Here is a 20769-nt window from a genome sequence, read left to right as displayed (position 1 = left end):
CCAGTTAAGACACACTATAATAAACGAACTTGTACATGTGCTCATTGCATAGATCATTTTATTGTCTCTGTTCGATTCCAGAATCCTATATCATAAAAATAGAAAATAATGTATTGTCAACTTACTTCAGGGGTCGTCCATAATTCTCATCACTTTCGTTAGCTAACAAAAAGTAGACTTTTCACAACCCCCCCCCACATCAGCAGGTAAAAAATGATGATGGATGGAGAGCTGACGGATCCGTTAGGGGATCATCATTTACAAGAGGTCTTTAAACACCCCCCTCGTTTGTACGCTTGAGAAAATTATACAAATTATAGACAGCCCCTTACAGTCTCACAGTCATTGCAAAAAATGCTATTTGTGGCTACATGAAGTAAATCTCACTTCAATAATACGAGCCATGCTGCAGGCCATGACATGTTGACAATTGGCTACCCTCAGGTAACCATAGCCTAAAACAAGGTTGCTTGGCCAGTTATTCTGGTTTCCCATATTGGATGGAATTGCTATTTTATAACACATACATGTATTTACAATAAAAATTCTAGTAAAGTGGCCTGGCAGACAACTTGCAGTTGTTCAGTCAGACAAATAATCTGCTCCCCCAAGCAAAAATTCTGCTAGGCCGAGAATTAACAGCTCAGATACTGCATTATTAGGCATTTATCCTGTATGCAAAGTGCAGGTGTGACCACCATATTCATTACTCAACACATCTTATTTGAATGATCAGATCTAGATGTGTGGCATACAATGCACATTCTGTTTTGAACACTTTTACATCAGACTACGGATTGATCCACTTTCAACTTGAAAATGTGACAGGAATTAACCTAAATACTGAAGCTGGACTTAGGACTTCTGAAAAAGAAATCACCTCCCTCAAGAAGAATTTGCATTGGGTGGTTCTAATACATGTACTGTACTTACAGAGATATGTCAATAATTTTAGTCTGCTCTGTGCAAAACTCCAAATGGTTTTAATGCAAAAGAACTTTAAGATCCCTTTGATCATAGAGAAACCCATAGATCACTTCAAGATTCTGTTTTAATTTAGAGTTTAATCCTTTGCTGTTACATAGGTCCCCAAGGTTTGTCCCCATGCAGTGTTTAAATGAGCATTTGAAAAATGTCCCCAATTGCATAGAAATGAACAAGGGGTGTCCAAGTTGCTAAGGTTTTGTGCTTTTCCATGCGTTTGTAAAAATAATCTCAATAATGACCTGGGTGTCCAAAAAATGCACAGGAACCCCTCTGACTGAAACAATGTCCATGCTGTAGATCAGACCCATGGGTTTAATAGAAGTTTACAAAGTCTTTCTCAACGCCATAGATCATAACCATGAGTGTAACCGATCCCTGCCGGGCGACCCGTTTTCGAGTACATAAACTTTATATGCAGAGCTGGGGAGCCCGGAACTGGGACAAAAGAGTTAGGCCTTAAAACAAAAGACCGTGCTCACCACAAAAGACTGAGCTGCTGGGCATTACCGACACTTTTTGCTCTCAATAGTGGAGATAATCCAGCCTTGTTTTGAAACAGTATACCATGGTTCAAGGCATTTAGAGCGAGCGATTACCACCAGGGACAAAAGCTCTCCACCACCGCAGCAATGAGCCACACAGCACCGCTGCACACTAATCTGGCCCCTATTGAAAAGAGGTCAGCACTACACCGGCCAATTTCGGGAACAAAAGAATCTCTGTAACACCGCACAATCTGGGCTCTTTTTCCAAAGCTGCAGGCCTGGCTGAAATATTCAAAAGTCAATGAAGGTTAACTGTCAGCTTGAGAGTAGTGCCCAAAGAGTCCTTCATGTAGGTATAAACGGCCATTAAATGCAATGATGAATTTTTGAAGAATTTTGAAAATGGAAAATCTTGAAAAGGACCAGGCATCTTGTCTTGCTCAAGAAAAAATCCATCCGGCAACAAGTGGTTAATAGAAGTTTGTTAAGTCTTCTCAATGCCATAGACCAGGACCATGAGTTTATAGATCTCTCTCACAGGACACTCTTCATACGAAAATTGCAACTGAGTGTTAAATGTCATCAGGTGCATGACTGTGCAGTAAGCAAACAAGATACACGTGTGTGCTGATACAAATATCTTTGAAATACAACGCAGCTGATGCACATCACAAAAACTTGACATCAAAAATGCCAAAGCACACTGCAGTCTGTAGGATGTGATGTAACTTGAGACAGACCTAGTGGAAACCCATAGAGTTACTAGAAGTTTGTCCCCATTCCATTGAACTGTTGTTGATTTCATGAAACTTGGTTTAACTTTCAGCTAGTTTGGAGCAATTTACTGCACCTAAAATGATTGCTTAAACATTTGCCGTAATTCATAGCTGTAGTTGTGGACTTTCGTGAAATGTGTCATCATCTGTTAAACAACTCATGCAGTGAAATCAGTTTGGTTGCAGATCCATTGGGATTAACCACTTGCTGCCGGGTGGTTTGAGTATTTCAGCCAGGCCTGCAGCCTTGTAAACAGAGCCCAGATTGTGCGGTGTTATACAACTGTCTTTGGTTCACGAACCTGGCTCAGTGCACTGCTGACCTCTTTTCAATAGGGGCCAGAGTAGCGTAGAGCGGTGCTGTGTGGCTCATCACTGCGCTGCGCTGCGCTTTTGTCCCCGGTGGTAATCCGCTTGCTCTCAATGCCTCAAACCCTGGTATAAGGTTTCAAAATAACGCTGGATTATCACCACTTTTGAGAGTGAAAAATGCCGGTAATGCCCAGCAGCCTGGTCTTTTGTTTGGAGTACGGTCTTTTGTTACAGGGCCCTGTTTCCTTTGTCCGAGTTCGGAGACCCTGGCCACACATATAAACCATACGGCTCCAATTTCGGAGTCCCCGGCTGGTAGTGGTTAATGGACATTTACACCCACACGAATTACTGTCTGGTGGCCACTCTAGTCTGACTGACAAATCTATTGACGCCTGAGTATTTCAGCCAGGCCTGCAGCCTTGTAAAAAGAGCCCAGATTGTGCAGTGTTATGTAACTTTCTTTTGTTCACGAACTTGGCACAGTGTGCTTCTGACCTCTTTTCAATAGGGGCCAGATTAGCATGCAGCAGTGCTGTGTGGCTCATCGCTGTGGTGGTGGACAGCTATTGTCCCCGGTGGTAATCCACTCGCACTAAATGCCCCAAACTGTGGTATACTGTTTCAAAACAAGGCTGGATTATCTCCATTATTGAGAGTGAAAAAATGTTGGTAATGGTTTTTTGTTCCGAGTAACATCTTTTGTTACAAGGCCCAGTTCCCTTGTCTGATTTCGGAGACCCTGGCCACCCATATAAACACACGGTGCCTGAAACCAGAGTCCCCTGCGGCAATTGGTTTTTCTGTAGTCTGTTTCAATGTCATACAATAGATTAGAGGCTTACTGAAGGTTTCTGGGGTCTGTCTTCATAAATTAGAACCATGGATGAGAAATGTGGGGTCCTCAGAGGTCTCTCAGGTCATTCTCCATACAATAGATCAGAATTGTAGGGTTATCGTAGGTTTCTGATGTTATGCTCTATGCTATAGATCAGGACTGTGGGGTCCGGTCTCTGAGGACATTCTCGGTACTATAGATCGGAATTGTGGGATTATCAGAGGTTTCTGAGGTCATTCTCCATACCATTGATCAGAACTTTGGGGTTATCAGAGGTTTATGAGGTCATTCTCCATACCATTGATCAGAACTTTGGGGTTATCAGAGGTTTCTGAGGTCATTCTCCATACCATTGATCAGAACTTTGGGGTTATCAGAGGTTTCTGAGGTCATTCTCCATACCATTGATCAGAACTTTGGGGTTATCAGAGGTTTCTGAGGTCATTCTCCATACCATTGATCAGAACTTTGGGGTTATCAGAGGTTTCTGAGGTCATTCTCCATACCATTGATCAGAACTTTGGGGTTATCAGAGGTTTATGAGGTCATTCTCCATACCATTGATGAGAACTTTGGGGTTATCAGAGGTTTCTGAGGTCATTCTCCGTACCACAGATGAGAACTGTAGGATTATCAGATTTTTTGAGGTCATCCTCCATGCAATAGATCAGAATCTTGAGGTTATCAGAGGTTCCTGAGATCGTCCTCCATACCATAGATGAAAACTGTGGGGTTATCAGAGGTCTCCGAGGTCATTCTTCACACCACACAGAACTGTGTGGTTATTAGAGGTTCCTGAGATCGTTCTCCATACCATAGATGAATGCCTTCAGCTGATGCAGCTCACCCTGCATTTTCTTAGATCTCCTAGCTGTCTGGTGGATGTCATGCAGCATCAACATGTCTCCCTCTTCACCAACACCCACAGTCATCTGTAAAGAAGATTTTTCAAAAATGAAAATGTAAAGAGATGGAGGATACAAGGCTTTGTTTCACATCACAATAACAATGACAACCTAGCACTAAATGTACTAGGTTGCTAGGTTGCTATCATGGTAACATATCTGCAGTAACTGTAGCCAGTGCTATCTACACTGTACATTCTAAACTACTCATTAGAGCCAAGTGTGGACAGACCACATGCACACTGGTTCAAATAAACAAATGGAGAGGAGAAATGTTGCCTTCGTGAGAAAGAATGCACCACAGTATGAACAAGAGAAACAAGTCCACAACACGATATCACATCTGTGTTTATGCCCAAACAAACATACAGCAAATAGATCCTGCCAAAATAATCATTATCATATTAAATCAAAGAGTGTTCCAAAACAGTAATGTTTTTGTTGATTCCAAGAGCATCAGTCCAAACCATATTAAAAAAGAACATGTTTCAATGTCACCTTAATAAACAACAGACTGTAGTTCTCTTCATTCAGTGGATACAAAATTACTGCTATACCCTTTCTGACTCCAGATCCAAGAATGTATCCATGTTAGAACACTCTCTGCTGCACATTATCTAACGTCAGTGAATACAATGAGTCCAAAACACTGGGGCTTGGCCTTATCTGCTTCAACAGATTTGTCACTTTGCACATCCACTGAAATTACTAACAACCACAGTTTCTTTAGAATAACAGCCGCCAGATGAAACATTTCATAGGTTCTATGTAAGAGTCCAGTTTTTACAGTAAATAAGATTTTGTATACCATTTTCTGGATTAGGTTCAATATTTATAGCAAGATTAAATTGGCTCACTCTTCACTCATTTTTAAACTAATTCAGTAAACATTTTGTGGAAGTATTACTTGACAATATTATCATGTGATTAGGTTTTCAAATATAAAATCCTGAATTTGCAGTTTCTTCAGTCTTCCCTTCTTTATTGTAATACCTGTCCATCTACAATACTCAAGGGAGAGTCTTTTTTTTTTCTTCCGAGCTGTTGTTTTGAAACTGAATTTACCATACTGGGATTTTAAAGTACATGTGAACTACTTTACAAAATGGGAGAGGATCGGGCCACATTAAAGTTAATGGTCTCCAGAAGAATCTTGCACAATGTCAATTTGTCACCATCATAGTGTCCATTTTCACCAGTGATCCATCAAAACAAAGAACTCAATGTGCTCTTTCCAATAAAACCTACAACTCAAGAGTGGCTCACGTAACTTCTTACTCATTTTCAAAGAGTGGGTCACATATTGCAGTTTTGTAAGAAAAACTCCCAGTGTTAGGAAATTTAGCCCCACTGGACCTCTGTGATCACTGGGTATACATGGTTTTGCATGAAAAAGGGGATTCTTTCAAGCAAAGTTAATGATGCAAGACTCTTGTGTCTTAATTTCAATACTAATGGCAGGAGTGAAATGAAAGAATATCAAAGAAAAATTCCAGAAAGGATGCACGCCTGTACAATGCAATCTGTGTATAACAGAATATCACTGGCAAACACTAACAACTAGACACCTAGCTTCAACAGGAGCAAAAGACAACTAGCTTCAACAGGAGGAGACAACATACTGCACCTTGTAGAGTTGCTTCTCTACATCTTTGAGTCTGGTTCTCAGGATGCGGGTATCATTCTTGAATCCTTCAATCTCCAGGTTCCTTCGCTTCTCCAGTGCGTCGTATCGTTGGTTCATAAGCTGCAAACGCTTAGCCAGTTTTACCATCTTGTCCTGTGAGGCACAAGAACACATCCCAAGTCAAAGGTCAGTTACTGAGATAGACTGTTTGTGAATTAGGAATAGAGGAAAGATTACGAAGAAAAAGCTCAGGTTGCTCCAACCTGGCAAGAGAAATTCATGACTCTTATGTAGTGTTAAATAAAAAATTATGTGCAGTTTGTTTCATTTTGTTCAATACTCAATCTTGAGAAATATGCCCAAGAGGCAGAATACTTCTGAACTGAATGCTTCTGTGTAGAGTTTCTGTCACAACAACATACATGAAGTCTTTTTCAAATTCAAGACATAAAAACTGCAATCCAGTTAGGGCCATGCCAGGTACCTGGGAGAGGGTACCCACATGCCGACTACTGATTACAGGTACTCAATTCCATTGTTAGAAAAAGTTTGAGTAAAACATCTTTTGAGTCCAGTTACTGACAATTTCCCAATGTCTTGTACAGTGGATGAATCAACGAAAATAGCCAAACACAAAACATTGCTTGCTGGGTGAAGTGACCACGCCAGTGCAACACTTACACCAGTAGCTTGGCAGTAGAGTGGGTAGGAACGCAGTGGAAAAATACTTGAATTCCAGCTTTTTCTTATCGGTAGCTGGGTACATGTACCTCTCTGTTACAGGAATGGGGTACCTGGTTCCTGTGCTACCTGGAAATCCACGCCACTAAATCTAGTCCAAGTATGGAAAAAGTACATACAGCCAGCTGGACTTCATAAGCACACAGAGCGTGTCCCCAACAAAACGATGCAAGCAATGTAGTCCATTTCAACCATAAAATGTCACCCGGACACATTTATAATGGGTCATAAAGTTGGTTTTAAAGATGACTTTCCTGGCTTGATGATACTTTTATTTCAAATTATGTTCCAGTATGCCCCAGGAAACACAAGCTATCAAAACAGTGTTTGTGCCACTTCCTAGTCTGTTCACTGGACTTAACTGACATAACATAACACATTTCACCTTGATATTTGATTTCAAAGGAGATATTGACACTGCTGACAACTGGAACACACATGGAGTAGTTAACCGTCTTTACAAAACATGGCACAAACTCAAATTGATCCCATTTGATAAAGAAGTCATGGACTTCAAAAGTGGCTGATCTTGGGAAAAAGCATGTGGAAGCATAGTACTTTGATATCACTTCATCAGACCCTTCTACAACCACTTGTATGATAGTCATATCCCTTGCATGTGACATCAGACTGTAGGTTCTACATGTATATACATCATTGGGAAAACTCTTTTTGCTGTACCCGTCACAAACAGTCAAAAACTCCTTCCACCTCCCCTGTACAGTACAAAGCCACATCATAATCCGCTTGACTGATTTTGACTGATAGGACAACTGTGTTGAGAATGCATCTTTGCATAGGAGGGTCTGTGCATGTTGACAAGCACAGCAAACTTATTGTGGAACAGCGGTCCCATTACTTCTGGCTGTCAGCAGCATACTATGTACCAATGAAATTCTTGATGTCAGGGAAAAGTTGCTACATCCTGACTAATATCGCATCCTTCCTAGATCCTCACCATTACCTCTCCCTCTTATCAAACCAATCTCCTCGTTTCCACCTTACCTTGTAAGCATCCTTGCTGACATCATCCCTTTCCCGGATCCTAGCTAGTTCATCCTCCAGGCCTATCACCTGTTCACGATACATATCGGCCAACTTCTGTGCCTGTTGAAGTTGGTTTTCTAAGGACTAGAGTTACAAGTAAAGAAGTCAACATGCAGGTAGAAACATGCAGGAGAGAAGCACCTTGGCTTTTACAGGATTCTTACTTTGTATTTTTATCAACTTCTTGTTTATAAATAGTTTGGGTTTGGCTACCTGTGCAGGTAACACCACTGTAATGAACAAGGGTCCACACAAACTGTGCATTATAGCTGTCCTATGTTACAGCAATTTTTAATCATTGATGCACCTGTTCCTGGCTCCAGCCCATTCAAACATGTGGCGGCCTGCCTCACATATGTTTCTGCATGAGGATTTAGGCAAACATGTTTAACACAAATAATGAAATTTGTGCATTTCCTTCAATGTAACTTCATTGCCCTCCATACTTCACCTTCAGGCAGTTCTTGATGGAAGTGTCATCATGAAATGAAATCAAGTGTCCCATGAAGTTTCATTAAGTAATTACAAAAATCACACGCAACATGAAGTGTAATTACACTGGTTCTAACTGCTGCATTGGAATTATATATACATGTAGATGGGTCGGGAACCATTCTAGTAACACTGGAGCCCAGAATGAAACACTACCAAAGTCGGCAACTTAAAGCGGTACTCAAAAAGGTTTAATATATTTTGACTCTGGACCCTGGAGATTGACTGGCCACCCAAAACCAAAATACAATATATTCATCAACCGAAAATGAGGACAAGAGAAATGAGAGATTTTCTTTCCACAGCGAGTCAGGGTCGATTTCTGAAACATGTGAGGTGAAATCTTTTGTTTATGTTGAGCTAATGACATCATTCTCAGACATGTTCCTGCATGCATGCCAGCAGCTACCTGTAGGCCTGGTGCAGAAGGATAGCTCTGTAACACAAAATGTTTTGATGAGTTTATAATAAAAAAAAATTAATATTCAAGATGTGAGTTGTCTCAGATTGTACAATTGTTGTGTCAGAATAATTTTGAGTACATCTACTCAAAAACAAAGAAAACAAATTAATTGAAAGTAGGCCTTGATACTGTTGCCCAACTGTGGCACCTGGGACAAGCATTTGCATTTTCTGTCACACACTGACCAATGGAATGTGGCTTTCATTGTGGGTTGTTTCATAAAATAATATGTTTAACTGACAAAACCATCAAGGTGTCGGGTTACTGGAGCCAGGGCATGTACACATGAGTGCTCATAGTGACTACTAACTAACAACACACGCAAAAAAACATGCACATATACACAGCGTACACGATAGACAATCATGAACAGATGCACACACCGTAAAGATGTAGTAGGCCAGATTCGCCTAACACCTTGGTCAAGGCTAGCTATTTCAGTCACTTCACTATGATACTTACTTCAATTTCCAGGCTCTGGGTTTGTCTTTCTTCAAGTGCATGGTCCGAGATGACCAACACATCATCTTTAGACACATCTAGTTGTTCCTTGCAGTGGTCAAGCTCTTGCAGGAGCTGATCTTTCTCTGCCATCCAGCCTCGTTCTTGCGATCGACCTTCATACTTCAGTTCTAGATAGTCCTTGGTGCTGTCATATAACATCTGCTGAGTGCGATGTAATCTGACAAGGAGAGAGTACAAGTTCTGCTCAAATAATAATACTTGAACAAGGTGTTGGCAAAAAAGAAATGAATTCTTGAAAGAATGCCTCCTAAAGAAATAGAAAGTTTGCCTGAACTGTGGTAAGGAAAACCTATGCGGTTTCTCTGTGGAGGAATGCTGTTTTAGCGAGCACAACTTTCAGTCACCTGTATGTTGTTACAGCAAAATATATTGCCTTGATTTCTGTGGACTGTGAGTACTCACAATGTAACACCAACAGGTATGTGGTTACAAAGTGATACCTAGTGACATGTCAAAAGCAATATGTCAGGACTGTCCTCTTGACAACCCATTGACAATGAACAGTACCAGCCTGCACATTTTTGGGGGGGGGGCATACACTACACATACACACATACAGTCCCCATAGTTTTGGGGACAAACACATGACTGCTATTTCACTCATTTTGTGGGACCGAGGACATTGTGGGGACAGAGAAATGTTTTCACAACTCGGTCCTAATTTGCCTAAAGAAAGAAACTGTCCCCTTAACCAGGCCAAGGTCTTCCCACATACCCATACACATCATGCAACAAACACTCTGTAAGATGCACTGTATATGACACACAATAGTATTATGTAATACGCCAATTGTCATCATGCAACAATTACTCATTAAAGAAGGACTGCAACTTAATTGGATATCTTCATTTTTTTTAACACATGGTTTATTAAGTCTTAATGAACTTGTTTTATTAAATTTCAGTACTGTATATTAGAAGTTATTATTTATTCATATGCTCAATAAGCCTCTTGCGAGTTAAATTTGAACAAAATCTGGTACACTGAGTTCTTCAAATTCACGTGAATATAACAATTTGATTTCTCCATACTAAAGACACTGTTGCTACACCTCGTGATTCGGGGCAAGCTTTTGCTTAGTTACATAAGAGATGCCTTGCTTCAATCCACTGTTTTCAATGGATAAGAACGGCACAAAGGAACCAGTCTATTCCAGAGATGGAAGCTGCTATGCAAAAGCTTGCCCCAAATCACAAGGTATAGCAACAGCGTCTTTAGTCTGGGAATTAAACTTGTTATGTTTATGCACAATCAGATAACTCAGTGTACTAGATTTTATTCAAAATTTAACTTGCAAAGAGTTTCCTCTGCTGGGAATAATAACTCAGGGGGAGGGGGCTCCTTCAATACTGTCAAATAGGACCATAATACCCATCAGTACTGAGAACTAAGCTTTGGCTAGAAGACAACATAGATTGGCTGTCAATAATGAAAGGTTCAACAAATCATGAAGGATAATAATCTCAGTTGATGCGTCATCACCAGCAATGCTAAAACAAAAAGGGGACAAAGCAAGCCTACTTCTCATTGAGGGACTGGATTTTGGAGCAGTCCCTCTCAATCACAGTCTGCATCTCCTCTATCCTGACCCTACGATCCTCCAGCAAAGCTTCAGTCTGTTCCCTAGAGAGCTCAGCCTGCTCCTTCATCTGAGACTGCAGGGCCTCAATCTGTAGCAGAAGGATCTCACGGTCTTCCTGGTGCCCACCACCCTCAGACTGCACAGCTTTCTGTTGGCCACTGGCAGGCCGCTGTTTGCCTGAAATTAAAATGGTAAAATGTTGGTCTCACAAGACCAAATGACAGATTGGCATGTACAGCTGTGTCTGATTTACTTGGCTATGACTTGAAATTGGACTGCAACCACTTCCTACAGGGTCATGTGTAATGTCAAGCCACATCCAAGAATCCAGCAAGGCTTAATATTAATATTACAAAACCAAATCAAGGACTGGCATATGCAGCCATGTCCAAATTACGTGACTATGACTTGACATTACATGAGTCAACAGCTATGGCTGCAGTCACTTCATATAGATTCATGTGTAACTTTAAGCCTCCATGTATCAGGTATGGCCTAGTGTTGATATTAAAACACCAAATGAAGGATTGGCAAGATCTGAGCTTTAGGGGAACACGTTTGCAGGATCTCAATATCAAAAGGAACCTCCAAGGCATGAGGTGCAGTGTTTCTCATCGTAATTCTTAGGCAGCTCAATGTTGCCTGAATGATGGATAATTGGACAATCCAGTCAACCATTTAGAACCTGGCTGCGGAACACAATCACATGACTAGTAATCAATATCCTTTCTGAGCTGTTATAATCCACAGATATAGTCTACATAGCTGCTTCGAATGGTCTTTCAGGGGACACTACAGGAGACGTGAATGTAGAGATTGCATAGGTTACAAAGGGTTTGCAAATCCCTTTTCCTCAGCCATCCTTACTTTCCACCAACCTTTTGTCTTGGCAGCTACTCTATCCTGTGCTTCCCTCCTTGTTCTGTTACTCTGAGGTCTTATTAGCACCTCTGCTTTTAAACCCACTTTTTCACCCTCTGAAAGAGATGTGATGAAACAAGAGAGTTGGGAGTTAGATTATGAAAGAGATCACTACTGGCTTAATATTTTACAGATTACAGATGTTCCCTGCTGTCATTTTAGCCTTTTACAGAGCTCAGGGACTCTAGGAGTATATCTGATTTGAGATCCTGATGACGACATAATTATTACAGGTCAGATGACGTCCTGCAAATGCAGAACTTGTGGGTTGCTCTCTCAGAGTTTCAGTTATTTCCTATTAACCACTTGCTGCCAGGGAACCCTGTTTCAAGCACCATGGGTTTTATAGCCAAGTTCAGAAACTAAGGTTTCAATGAATTTGATGCATCATACATTTTGTGAAAGAGCTCATGATTCAACCGTTTACAGGCTTCACTGTGTTATGCATTATACATTGATAAAGTCAAAATGTTTCACAGCATTTTATAATATACGATTCTGCTTTTCCTCAGGTCCAAGTCACAGCATTTTCAATTGCTAATGCTAAATTTGTACAATTGAAAATAACTGATAGAGGAAGACGGAGATGTTAAACCATTACTCCCTGCTTATCCAGCTAGCAAACATGCTTTACAATTCCACAAGGCAATCTAAACTAATTTAGAATGTTTGTAGTCAAGACTGACACTTGTAGTCCAGTTACATCAGCACTAACCTGCATGTGGGTATCTCTTCTGCAGGTGTTTCTGTGTGACAATAGCCTTTGATGGCGGCTCCTTGTGAAAGTATGTCACCTCAGGACCTGCTGGGCTTGACAGCGACAACAAATGCTGGATTCTGACAAACCAAAACACTAATTATGCAGAGCGATGCTATTTGTTTCCACAACTTCACTGTAAGTTAACCCTAAAAGTTTCTGGTAAAGCCTTGCAGTTTATGAAATAAGACATAAGGTACCATTCCTGTAAAACACCCTTTTTCCAAAGATAGGTCAACCAAAAATGCTACCACTTTCCATTAATGGCCAATATGCCTGAGGCATACTATACTGTGACCGTAACAATATTCTGACACAAAAAAGTGAAACTTCATAGATTACTCATGATTGTCTTTATATGTACATGCACGCCCATTTTAAAAAACGATCAGGCATGGGACAGCCAAGATCTTGGGGATGCCGCCCCCCCTATTCTGATATCTGAGATGATCTGAAAATACCAGGCTCTTTGGTGATTCAAATGGCATTTTCAGGCTAAGCACCTTTATATATACAGGGATGGATGAAGAAAACTTGAGTCATCTTCTCTTTTTTTTACATTAACAGATTTGTGCTATATTTCTGGGACAATCACACCCACCTCTTTCTGTCTTCTAGTTCTTGAATCTTAAGGCGGTCATTCTCAGCAAAGAGTCGTAGGACATGATCTCTCTCCTGGAAGAGGTAGACCTGCATGTCACTCAGTGCTTTCTGTAGCTCAACAATCTCCTCCTCACGTTGTCGCAACTCCCACTCAAGCTTATGCTGAAGACGGGGAGAGAAGCAATTCTGCTTTGTGTTGTGTTTAGATTTCTTGGTCTTAAATAGTCACCTCAAATTTACAACAGAAACGTGGCACCATTCATGTAACGCAGACACTACAGATTATTTGCATCACAAAGCTGAAGCAAGTCAGATATCATGGGCACGGCTTGCAAGAAAGTGTTTCTACAACCTTTCAAGTCCAACAGAAAGTGTTGAGTGATCAAAGACTATCTTGCTTTGATATCATTCATTTCTTGTAGAGATACTATGTACCAAACAACAGAACTGTTGACTGCGGTGATGCTAAGCATAGGTTTTCTTAGACCAGTTACATGGAAGCTTCTGGAGGTTTACTATTAAGGAAATAAATATATGCTGAGCTTTTGTTTAAGACCAGCTGAGGAGAAAGGATGCAACTATCAGCTTCCAGCCAGTCTTAAATGTTCATTTAAAAACATACAAAGCATATTTATTCCCATTCATTCTTCATTTTTTTCAAACATCCCTGTGGCCATGTTATGTTATGCTCCTCTCACAAGTAGCTGTAAACAGTCTCATTATACATGTATGGAGATTGGCATGTGCATGGCGCACACTCCACCAGGTAGCTACAGTCATATAGTTTGGATTATTTTGTCAGAAGTTATTTAGAAGAATTCATCATGATCCCCGGTCTTTTTGACTAAATACACTCAAAAACGTACAGCAATTCATTGTAGATTCATTTCAGGGCACATGTACACCATACGCAATCTGAAGCAAAAGACATCAAGAATCATCTATAATATATTTTAATTACAAAACTGTACATTGTTAAATGATATTAAGACAAATTTCACAAAAAAACTAGGAACTTAACTCTTGGAAAATGTATAAATTTGAAGTGCCACGGGAACACTTCTCGGGTAACAAGTGAAAGCGCAGTAGCAACAGGAGATTGTTACCTAAATAAAGTTGGAAGCCTGTGAAAGCAACTTATATTACATGTACCTGCTGTTCATAGGTCATTTTGTATTGTTCAAGCCTGTTCAGCATGTCCTCGTGTTCCCCATCAAATTCTGCAATCTTTTTCCGATAGTACTCTAATAGTTCTCTGGAGGGCCGCAAGTGACCTAGCCGTTCATTGACAGATGGGATGGCTGTGGCAACATCTTCTCCATCATCTGCTTCTTCTTCCTGGAAAGTCACGTGGCCTACGCGTTGTGTCATCATGCCACCTGGGGCTGGAGAGCGTGTAGGAGCAAAGGTTGTCTCTGGACTACGAAAGGTAGAATTGGGCTCACTGACTCTATGAGATAAACAAACCATTTGGAGTCAGCCAACATGGCCACTGAGAAAAAATGGAACAGTTATGAGGTGCATGAAGAAATATTGAAAGGAGTTCCATATAATACCTGGACATCACTTGACACCAAACCAAACCAAATTGTTCCTTGCCCACTAATGATCCCCAGCAAAGTTTGCAACAAGTTTATTCCTTTGCATTTAGATCACTTGTTTTCGTTCAATGTTGATGGATGTCTTTAAACTTTTTAAAATTGAATCCTTGCATATCAGGTTTATTTCATAATTGTGATTAACAAGGCATTATTTACGTGCGACTAGAACGCACCAAGTGCTTGGCAACATTAATTGCAGCAAGCACAGAAAGACAGTCCAGTCCCTGAGATCTATCCCACAATTTATTGTGTACATTTCTTAATCACAGAGACCGAGTTGACCTGGGACCAAGTTGACTTGAGACCGAGTTGGGTGTCGGTCACTTTGCCCCTTACCACTTTGCCCTGTGTCACTTTGCCCCTTACCACTTTGCCCCATGTCACTTTGCCCCTAACTATTTCGCCCCATCCCCACTTCGCCCAGCCCAATCCCCACTTCGCCCCACCCCAGCTGTGCTTGCACATGTTTGGAAACTTTGGCACAAACAAGGTGCCTTTCTTGTGGAGTGGATTGACACCAGGTGACAACGGATTTGATATTAAATTAGAATAATGAAAGGAACAATATCATTTCTTAAAATTTTCATCAAAGTGTTTCCTGCAGTCTTCTATGGATCCCCGTAGGCCAAAGCTACATGTATGTCTTCTCTTCCATTTTAATCCTGTCATTTTATAGGCCTTCTTTTGTGAATCCGTTTCCAAACAAACGTGACTTTTAAAGACAGAAATGAAAAATGCATGTCTCTCCTTTTCCTTCTCCTTCAGCAATTATATTCACTTGAGTCAAGAATCACAGCAACATTAAGGTTTCTCAATATTATGCAGACTCCATAAAGACTAATGAAAGCCATGTTTGATTCTTTATGGAGTCTGCATAATATTGAGTTATCTGAATATTATCAGTGGATCACCTACTGGATTAAGGTTTCGATAGTCATATACTGGTGAAACTCGGCACATGCATTTACAATTTCAACGTAACTTCACTCCTTATAGTGCCGAGTATTGCATTTAGGCCTATTGCCTGGCCACGGGAAAGGACTTTGTATGGCGCCACGTAGTAGCGCTCACCCACATAGGCTTGACAACTACAGACCGTTAACAGGATGACCATGTTTATTGTAACATTTTCCCTCGCAAATTGCCTGAATTTGAACCTTCAGTTTGGCCGGGCATATAAACAGTCGAAGTTGCAACTCTCACCAATCATCAGTAGGTTAAAACTAAACCAAGACGTTAAAATTTACATTGGGGCGAAGTGGCGACAGGGCAAAAGTGGAAATGGGGCGAAGTGGGGACAGTGCGGCACGGACATCCAGGACTTTCGCAAAATGGCGGGTAGCAACCACACCACGCTGATGAAAACAACTGCAAGGAGTGCACATGCACCTACTGATCAAAGAAAAGAACCCGATTGGTGCACGCGTACATCACCATGGTTGCTGTTTCCATTGGCGGGGTGTGATTGTTACCCGTCCACGCTGCCCCATAGGGTGGAATGGCAATGGGGCGATGTACCGGTAGTTAGGGGCGAAGCAGTTAGCAATCAGGGTGAAGTGGAAATGGGCGAAGTGTAAGCTCCATCGATTATAGATAATTGCCGATTCTGCTATATCGGCGGCCTGATATCGATTAAACCGATATTGAATTTTTTTCAAAGAACGTTTTCAAGCTCAAAAATAAAAAACAAAGGCATAATGCCGAACACCTTTTGCAGTTAGGTGGCTTAGGCCGCTACCAACTGGTCCTAACCGTGCAGCACATGGTAAGTCTGCTAGAATTTGCGAGTGTTTTAATCTTTCCCAAACAAAAGAACACCTAACAACACTAACAGCCTACAGTTAGAATGGTATATTCAAATGTAAAGGCATGCATACTCCGCCAGTCCACGATCTGAGCGGCTGGCTACATGCATTGACAAGACAAGAACATGTGCTTTCCAACACTGCTTCAAAATGGCTGGAACCAGCAAAACTGAAGTCTAAGCCGAATCCATGCATTTCGAAAATGCCCATAGATACACGGAGCAAGCAGGGTCATTAGTGGGCTTGACGCATGTGCTATCTGGAAAACACAAATGGCATGAATGGAGAGACCGTCAGCGGGTGGAAGCTAGAGATTGGTGAACAAAAGTCTCATTTAAAAAAAAGAAGCCATCTCATGCTTTGAAACCTTGTTCACCCCCTTGTTTAAGAGCTATAATCTGATAGTCACGGGCTGAGCAATAAGATATTACATGTCAACAAAATGTACCAATGGGCTTCTCCAAAACTTGGGCAGCAGTTAAGATATGTTTTGACATGGAACAGCCATCGAGATGATGAGGGGTCAAGTGACATAATGTTTAATGACCTTATTTTAAAGATGGCTACAGTGAGAGCGAGCCTGTGAGATCAAATGGGTGAAGGCAAAAAGACTGGAAAATACCAGAACAACGTGAGTGAAATCATTCAATAAATGGCGTTAAGAAAGTGGAGAGGCTTAGGATCATTTCTGTGTGCAAAAAAAAATATGCCTACAATTATAGGAGGGTGCGCCAAACTTTTTCATTATGCAGACACGCAAATTGCGTATACGGATGTGTGGCTAAGGACGGAGCAGTAGCCACTAGTGGTGCTACATCTGACTTAGCCCCACAAATACCGGTAGGCTGTAGTGGCCCTCTTTTACAATCTGTCTCTTGAGTTTTATATCTGTCGCCACCACAGCCCTGCTTCAAGGCATGGCTTTACTGCCTGAAATCCATATTGCAGGATTGTCACAAATGTTGAATCCTAATATCTTCCGAAATGACAATGACTCAACAATTTTACTTAGACTGGCGTATTCCTCAGAGTTTGGACTTTCATACAAGCATCCTAAAGTTTTCCAATGCTCAAAGCGCTGCCTTCGTTTTTCAAAATGGGGCTGCATATGTGGTCAGCATGTAATACTATAGGTCAGGTTTTTCAAGACGCCATACACCAGAAAATTTACGATTTTGGAAAGATTTAGTTTAGCCTACAGTTTGGATTTCAGGCATTGAAGTAGGGCTGTGGTGGTGACAGATAAGAGAGATTGTAAAAGAGGGCCACCGCAGCCCTATTTGTGGGGCTACATCTGACTATGTACATGTATGATGTAAGTTGAATAACTGCCTTATCGCAAATACTGCTTGGGCGATTTTGCGCAATGGTAGAAAGGCATTGTGGGAAGGAAAAACATTGCCCCTTTTCCTTCCCACAAAGCCTTTCCCCGTTTTTCCTTCCCACAATGCCTTTCTACTATTGTGCAAAATCACCTAGTAGTAGGCTCGAAGTCACACAGAGTATGACAGTAGTGACTTTGAGTTCTCGAAGCACTCAACCTAGCTTATCCCTACCCATTCCGACAGTCCCACTCCCACTGGGAGTCCCAGACATGAAAATTGCCAGAGCGATCGTGCAGATCGGCCAGTTGCCGTCCATGTTCAACATATTCAACGTGTTCAATGTTGACTAATAATCAGCTGATCGTCGGCAAGCACGCCCTGGACTAGCCCCACAAGTGTGGCACGGACTCTCACTCCCGATCCATCCTTAGCCACACATCCGTATGCACAATTTCGTGTCGGCGTACTGAACATTTTTGGCGCACCCACTTATAATCGTGGGCGCAATTTCTTTTGCATACGAACATGATTCTTGACCTTCAGTTTTCTAAATACCATTTGTTGAATGATTTCACTCACGTTATTCAGGTATTTTCCAGTCTTTTTTCCTTTATCCATTCAATCTAACAGGCTCACTGTCACAGTCGCCATCTTTAAAATAAGGTCGTTGAGCATTACGTCACTTGACCCCTCGTCGTCTTAGCGGCTGTTCCATGGCAAGACATGTAATAAACGGACTGAGCGATAAGATACATGTACTACATGTACCAATGGACTCTTCCAAAACTTTGGCAGTTTTAATGTCTTAACATGGAACAGCCGTTGAGACGAAGAGGGGTCAAGTGACATAATGCTCAACGACCTTATTTTAAAGATGGCGACTGTGAGAGTGAGCCCGTTAGATTGAATGGATAAAGGAAAAAAAACTGGAAAATACCTGAATAACGTGTGTGAAATTATTCGATAAATGGTATTTAGAAAACGGAAAGCTCAAGAATCATGTTCGTATGCAAAAGAAATTGCGCCCACGATTATAAGTGGGTGCGCCAAAAATGTTCAGTACGCCGACACGAAATTGCGCACACGGATGTGTGGCTAAGGATGGATTGGGAGTGAGAGTCCGTGGGGCTAGACCTGGGCGGAACTGGGCCTCTTAGATGTTAATCCCCCATCCCGTGCTTCCCACTGTTTATGATCTTTTTACACTCTTCAGAACTCCATATCTCACCTGCTAGGTAGTGGAGTCCGCTTTGAAGACATCCTACAACTACTAGTTACTACAAATAATGTCCTAAGCTTGAGGCCTGCTGGTCCTATTCAAATTATTCCGCTTGCCTTGGCTATAGGCAGGTGCCCAGACAGTCAACAGTACTGTTGCCGTCAGGCCGTGTTAGTAGTCTGGGAATCGCTTTTTTCAGTGCTCTGGTGCTATGCTGTCAAAAGCATAGAGGGCGTTGCATACTGTTTCACTCACAGACATAAATAACCCATGTCGATGGTTATGGCTTCGTCAAAAGCAAAGATCGTATTGCGCCGAAGTGCATTATGCGCACCGCATTGCCAGAGACCGTCGCCAGAGGGGCTGCAGACTTCTCACCGTTCGGTTCCTGAATACAGTAATAATAGGAGTGACACGAGGACAAATAGTAAATGGAATGCTACGGTTTAAGTTCTTAGATGGCCTTAAAATGTACGGATGCAACACTCTTTTGTAAGACGTGTGTAATACCATGGGCGTCGCCCCAAGGAGACAAAATTCTTCCCAGGGAGATATTACTCAGGAGCAAACTTGCAAACTATCTAATTTTTTTAACAAGAAAATGAACAGACCACGTTATTATTTTGAATGTATCACGGGCACGCCTGGGATTGCTGCCCCCCCAACTCGACCGTCCAACGCCTGATTTTTGGAAGCTTGGCATTCATGTAAAAACACTCCTTATCAGTACAAATATGGATTTTTTTCTCAATATGACTTAGGTTCTTGTTGTCATGGTCATTTGAAGTTGAAGGCCACGTCCGCGCGCCGGACCGCGTGCAACAGTGAGCACGGCAGTTGGGGTGGATGATTTTTGGCAGACCTGTCTAGAAGAAATGGACGTTACGCAAACAATGTACATGGATATTCCATTTTGAAAAAAAATTGGTGTCAACTGACTGCAAAGAGTTACTGAAAAGTCTTTTAAAGGCTTGGCTCGTAAAAAAACTCACCGCGACGATATCGGGAAAAAATGTCGAGGGTCGGATTCCGCCCCCCTGCTCTTTTAGGGCATGGAGGGAGGAAGAGGGTAGGAGACTGAAAAAAAATCCGTTATAATATTAATGTGAGGTCTCCTTTGAATTCTGTTGATGTTAAGCTGGAGTAAGCTGTACAGACATAAAGTCAGTTTGAAGCTTTTCCAGAAAGAGAGAGAGAAATCTTGCTTGTGCGAGATTATTGGTATTTATGTACAAATATAACACGTGAGGCAATCCAGCATGTCGGAACTCCTCTGCTGCGCACGAACGTGTATAATAAAATCTGGACTCACAATGCCCTTAAGCAGCTTACAGAGTCATTGAATCCACACGCGGTCATTTTACCTGGGCGAATACAAAGCTTTCCTGGCAATGCCCACCTTTGTTCTTCCTGACGTCGATAAAAGGGAGCCAAGCCACGCTTTTGTATTCGGCTCGGTAAAGTGGCCGCTAGTTGGCTTCTTTTTCGTACAAAGGCGTTGCAAGTCCAGGTTTTTTAAATCCGTCCGTGCTGTTGCGACCCCTCGTAGAGATTGGCGCCATCTACTGTTCCTGCTATCTGGTTGCGCTGGTCAGTGCATTCTCGCTTCGTGATGTACATGTACATGTACGCAACGAGCCAGTACAATGCAAACCCAGCCTGGAGAGTTGCGACATGAGCTTCTTACAAATGGAGAATTATTGCATGCATGCTGTAGTGAATACATTATAATGGCAGTCATTTTGGTTCCAAGGTCT

The 20769-nt window shown here is 41.7% G+C and overlaps 1 protein-coding gene across 4 annotated transcripts; it reads right to left on the bottom strand.

Moving 5' to 3' along the window:
• Positions 1 to 29: 29 nt before the first annotated feature.
• ccdc77 (coiled-coil domain containing 77) lies at positions 30 to 19166 on the bottom strand. Of its 4 annotated transcripts, XM_022226930.2 has the most exons (11): positions 19022 to 19130; positions 16541 to 16727; positions 14215 to 14512; positions 13061 to 13224; positions 12418 to 12539; positions 11660 to 11758; positions 10721 to 10958; positions 9136 to 9355; positions 7677 to 7802; positions 5931 to 6083; positions 30 to 4330 (listed from the first exon to the last, which is right to left on the bottom strand). In XM_022226930.2, exons 2-11 carry the CDS (start codon positions 16576 to 16578, stop codon positions 4184 to 4186), a joined length of 1605 nt encoding a protein of 534 aa, XP_022082622.1. In that variant the 5' UTR covers positions 16579 to 16727; positions 19022 to 19130; the 3' UTR covers positions 30 to 4183. The 4 variants fall into 4 exon arrangements, with proteins under 4 accessions (XP_022082622.1, XP_022082623.1, XP_022082624.1 ...); XM_022226931.2 differs by lacking the exon at positions 16541 to 16727 and having other exon boundaries at positions 19022 to 19166; XM_022226932.2 differs by lacking the exon at positions 16541 to 16727 and having other exon boundaries at positions 14215 to 14482; positions 19022 to 19163.
• Positions 19167 to 20769: the final 1603 nt, after the last annotated feature.

The sequence above is a fragment of the Acanthaster planci genome, linkage group LG04, assembly GCF_054643075.1.
Source record: "Acanthaster planci isolate LZ-2023a linkage group LG04, COTS_SCS, whole genome shotgun sequence".
NCBI classification, from domain to species: domain Eukaryota; kingdom Metazoa; phylum Echinodermata; class Asteroidea; order Valvatida; family Acanthasteridae; genus Acanthaster; species Acanthaster planci.
Note: the sequence above shows the minus strand (reverse complement) of the source record. Positions and strands in the feature narration are given on the sequence as shown.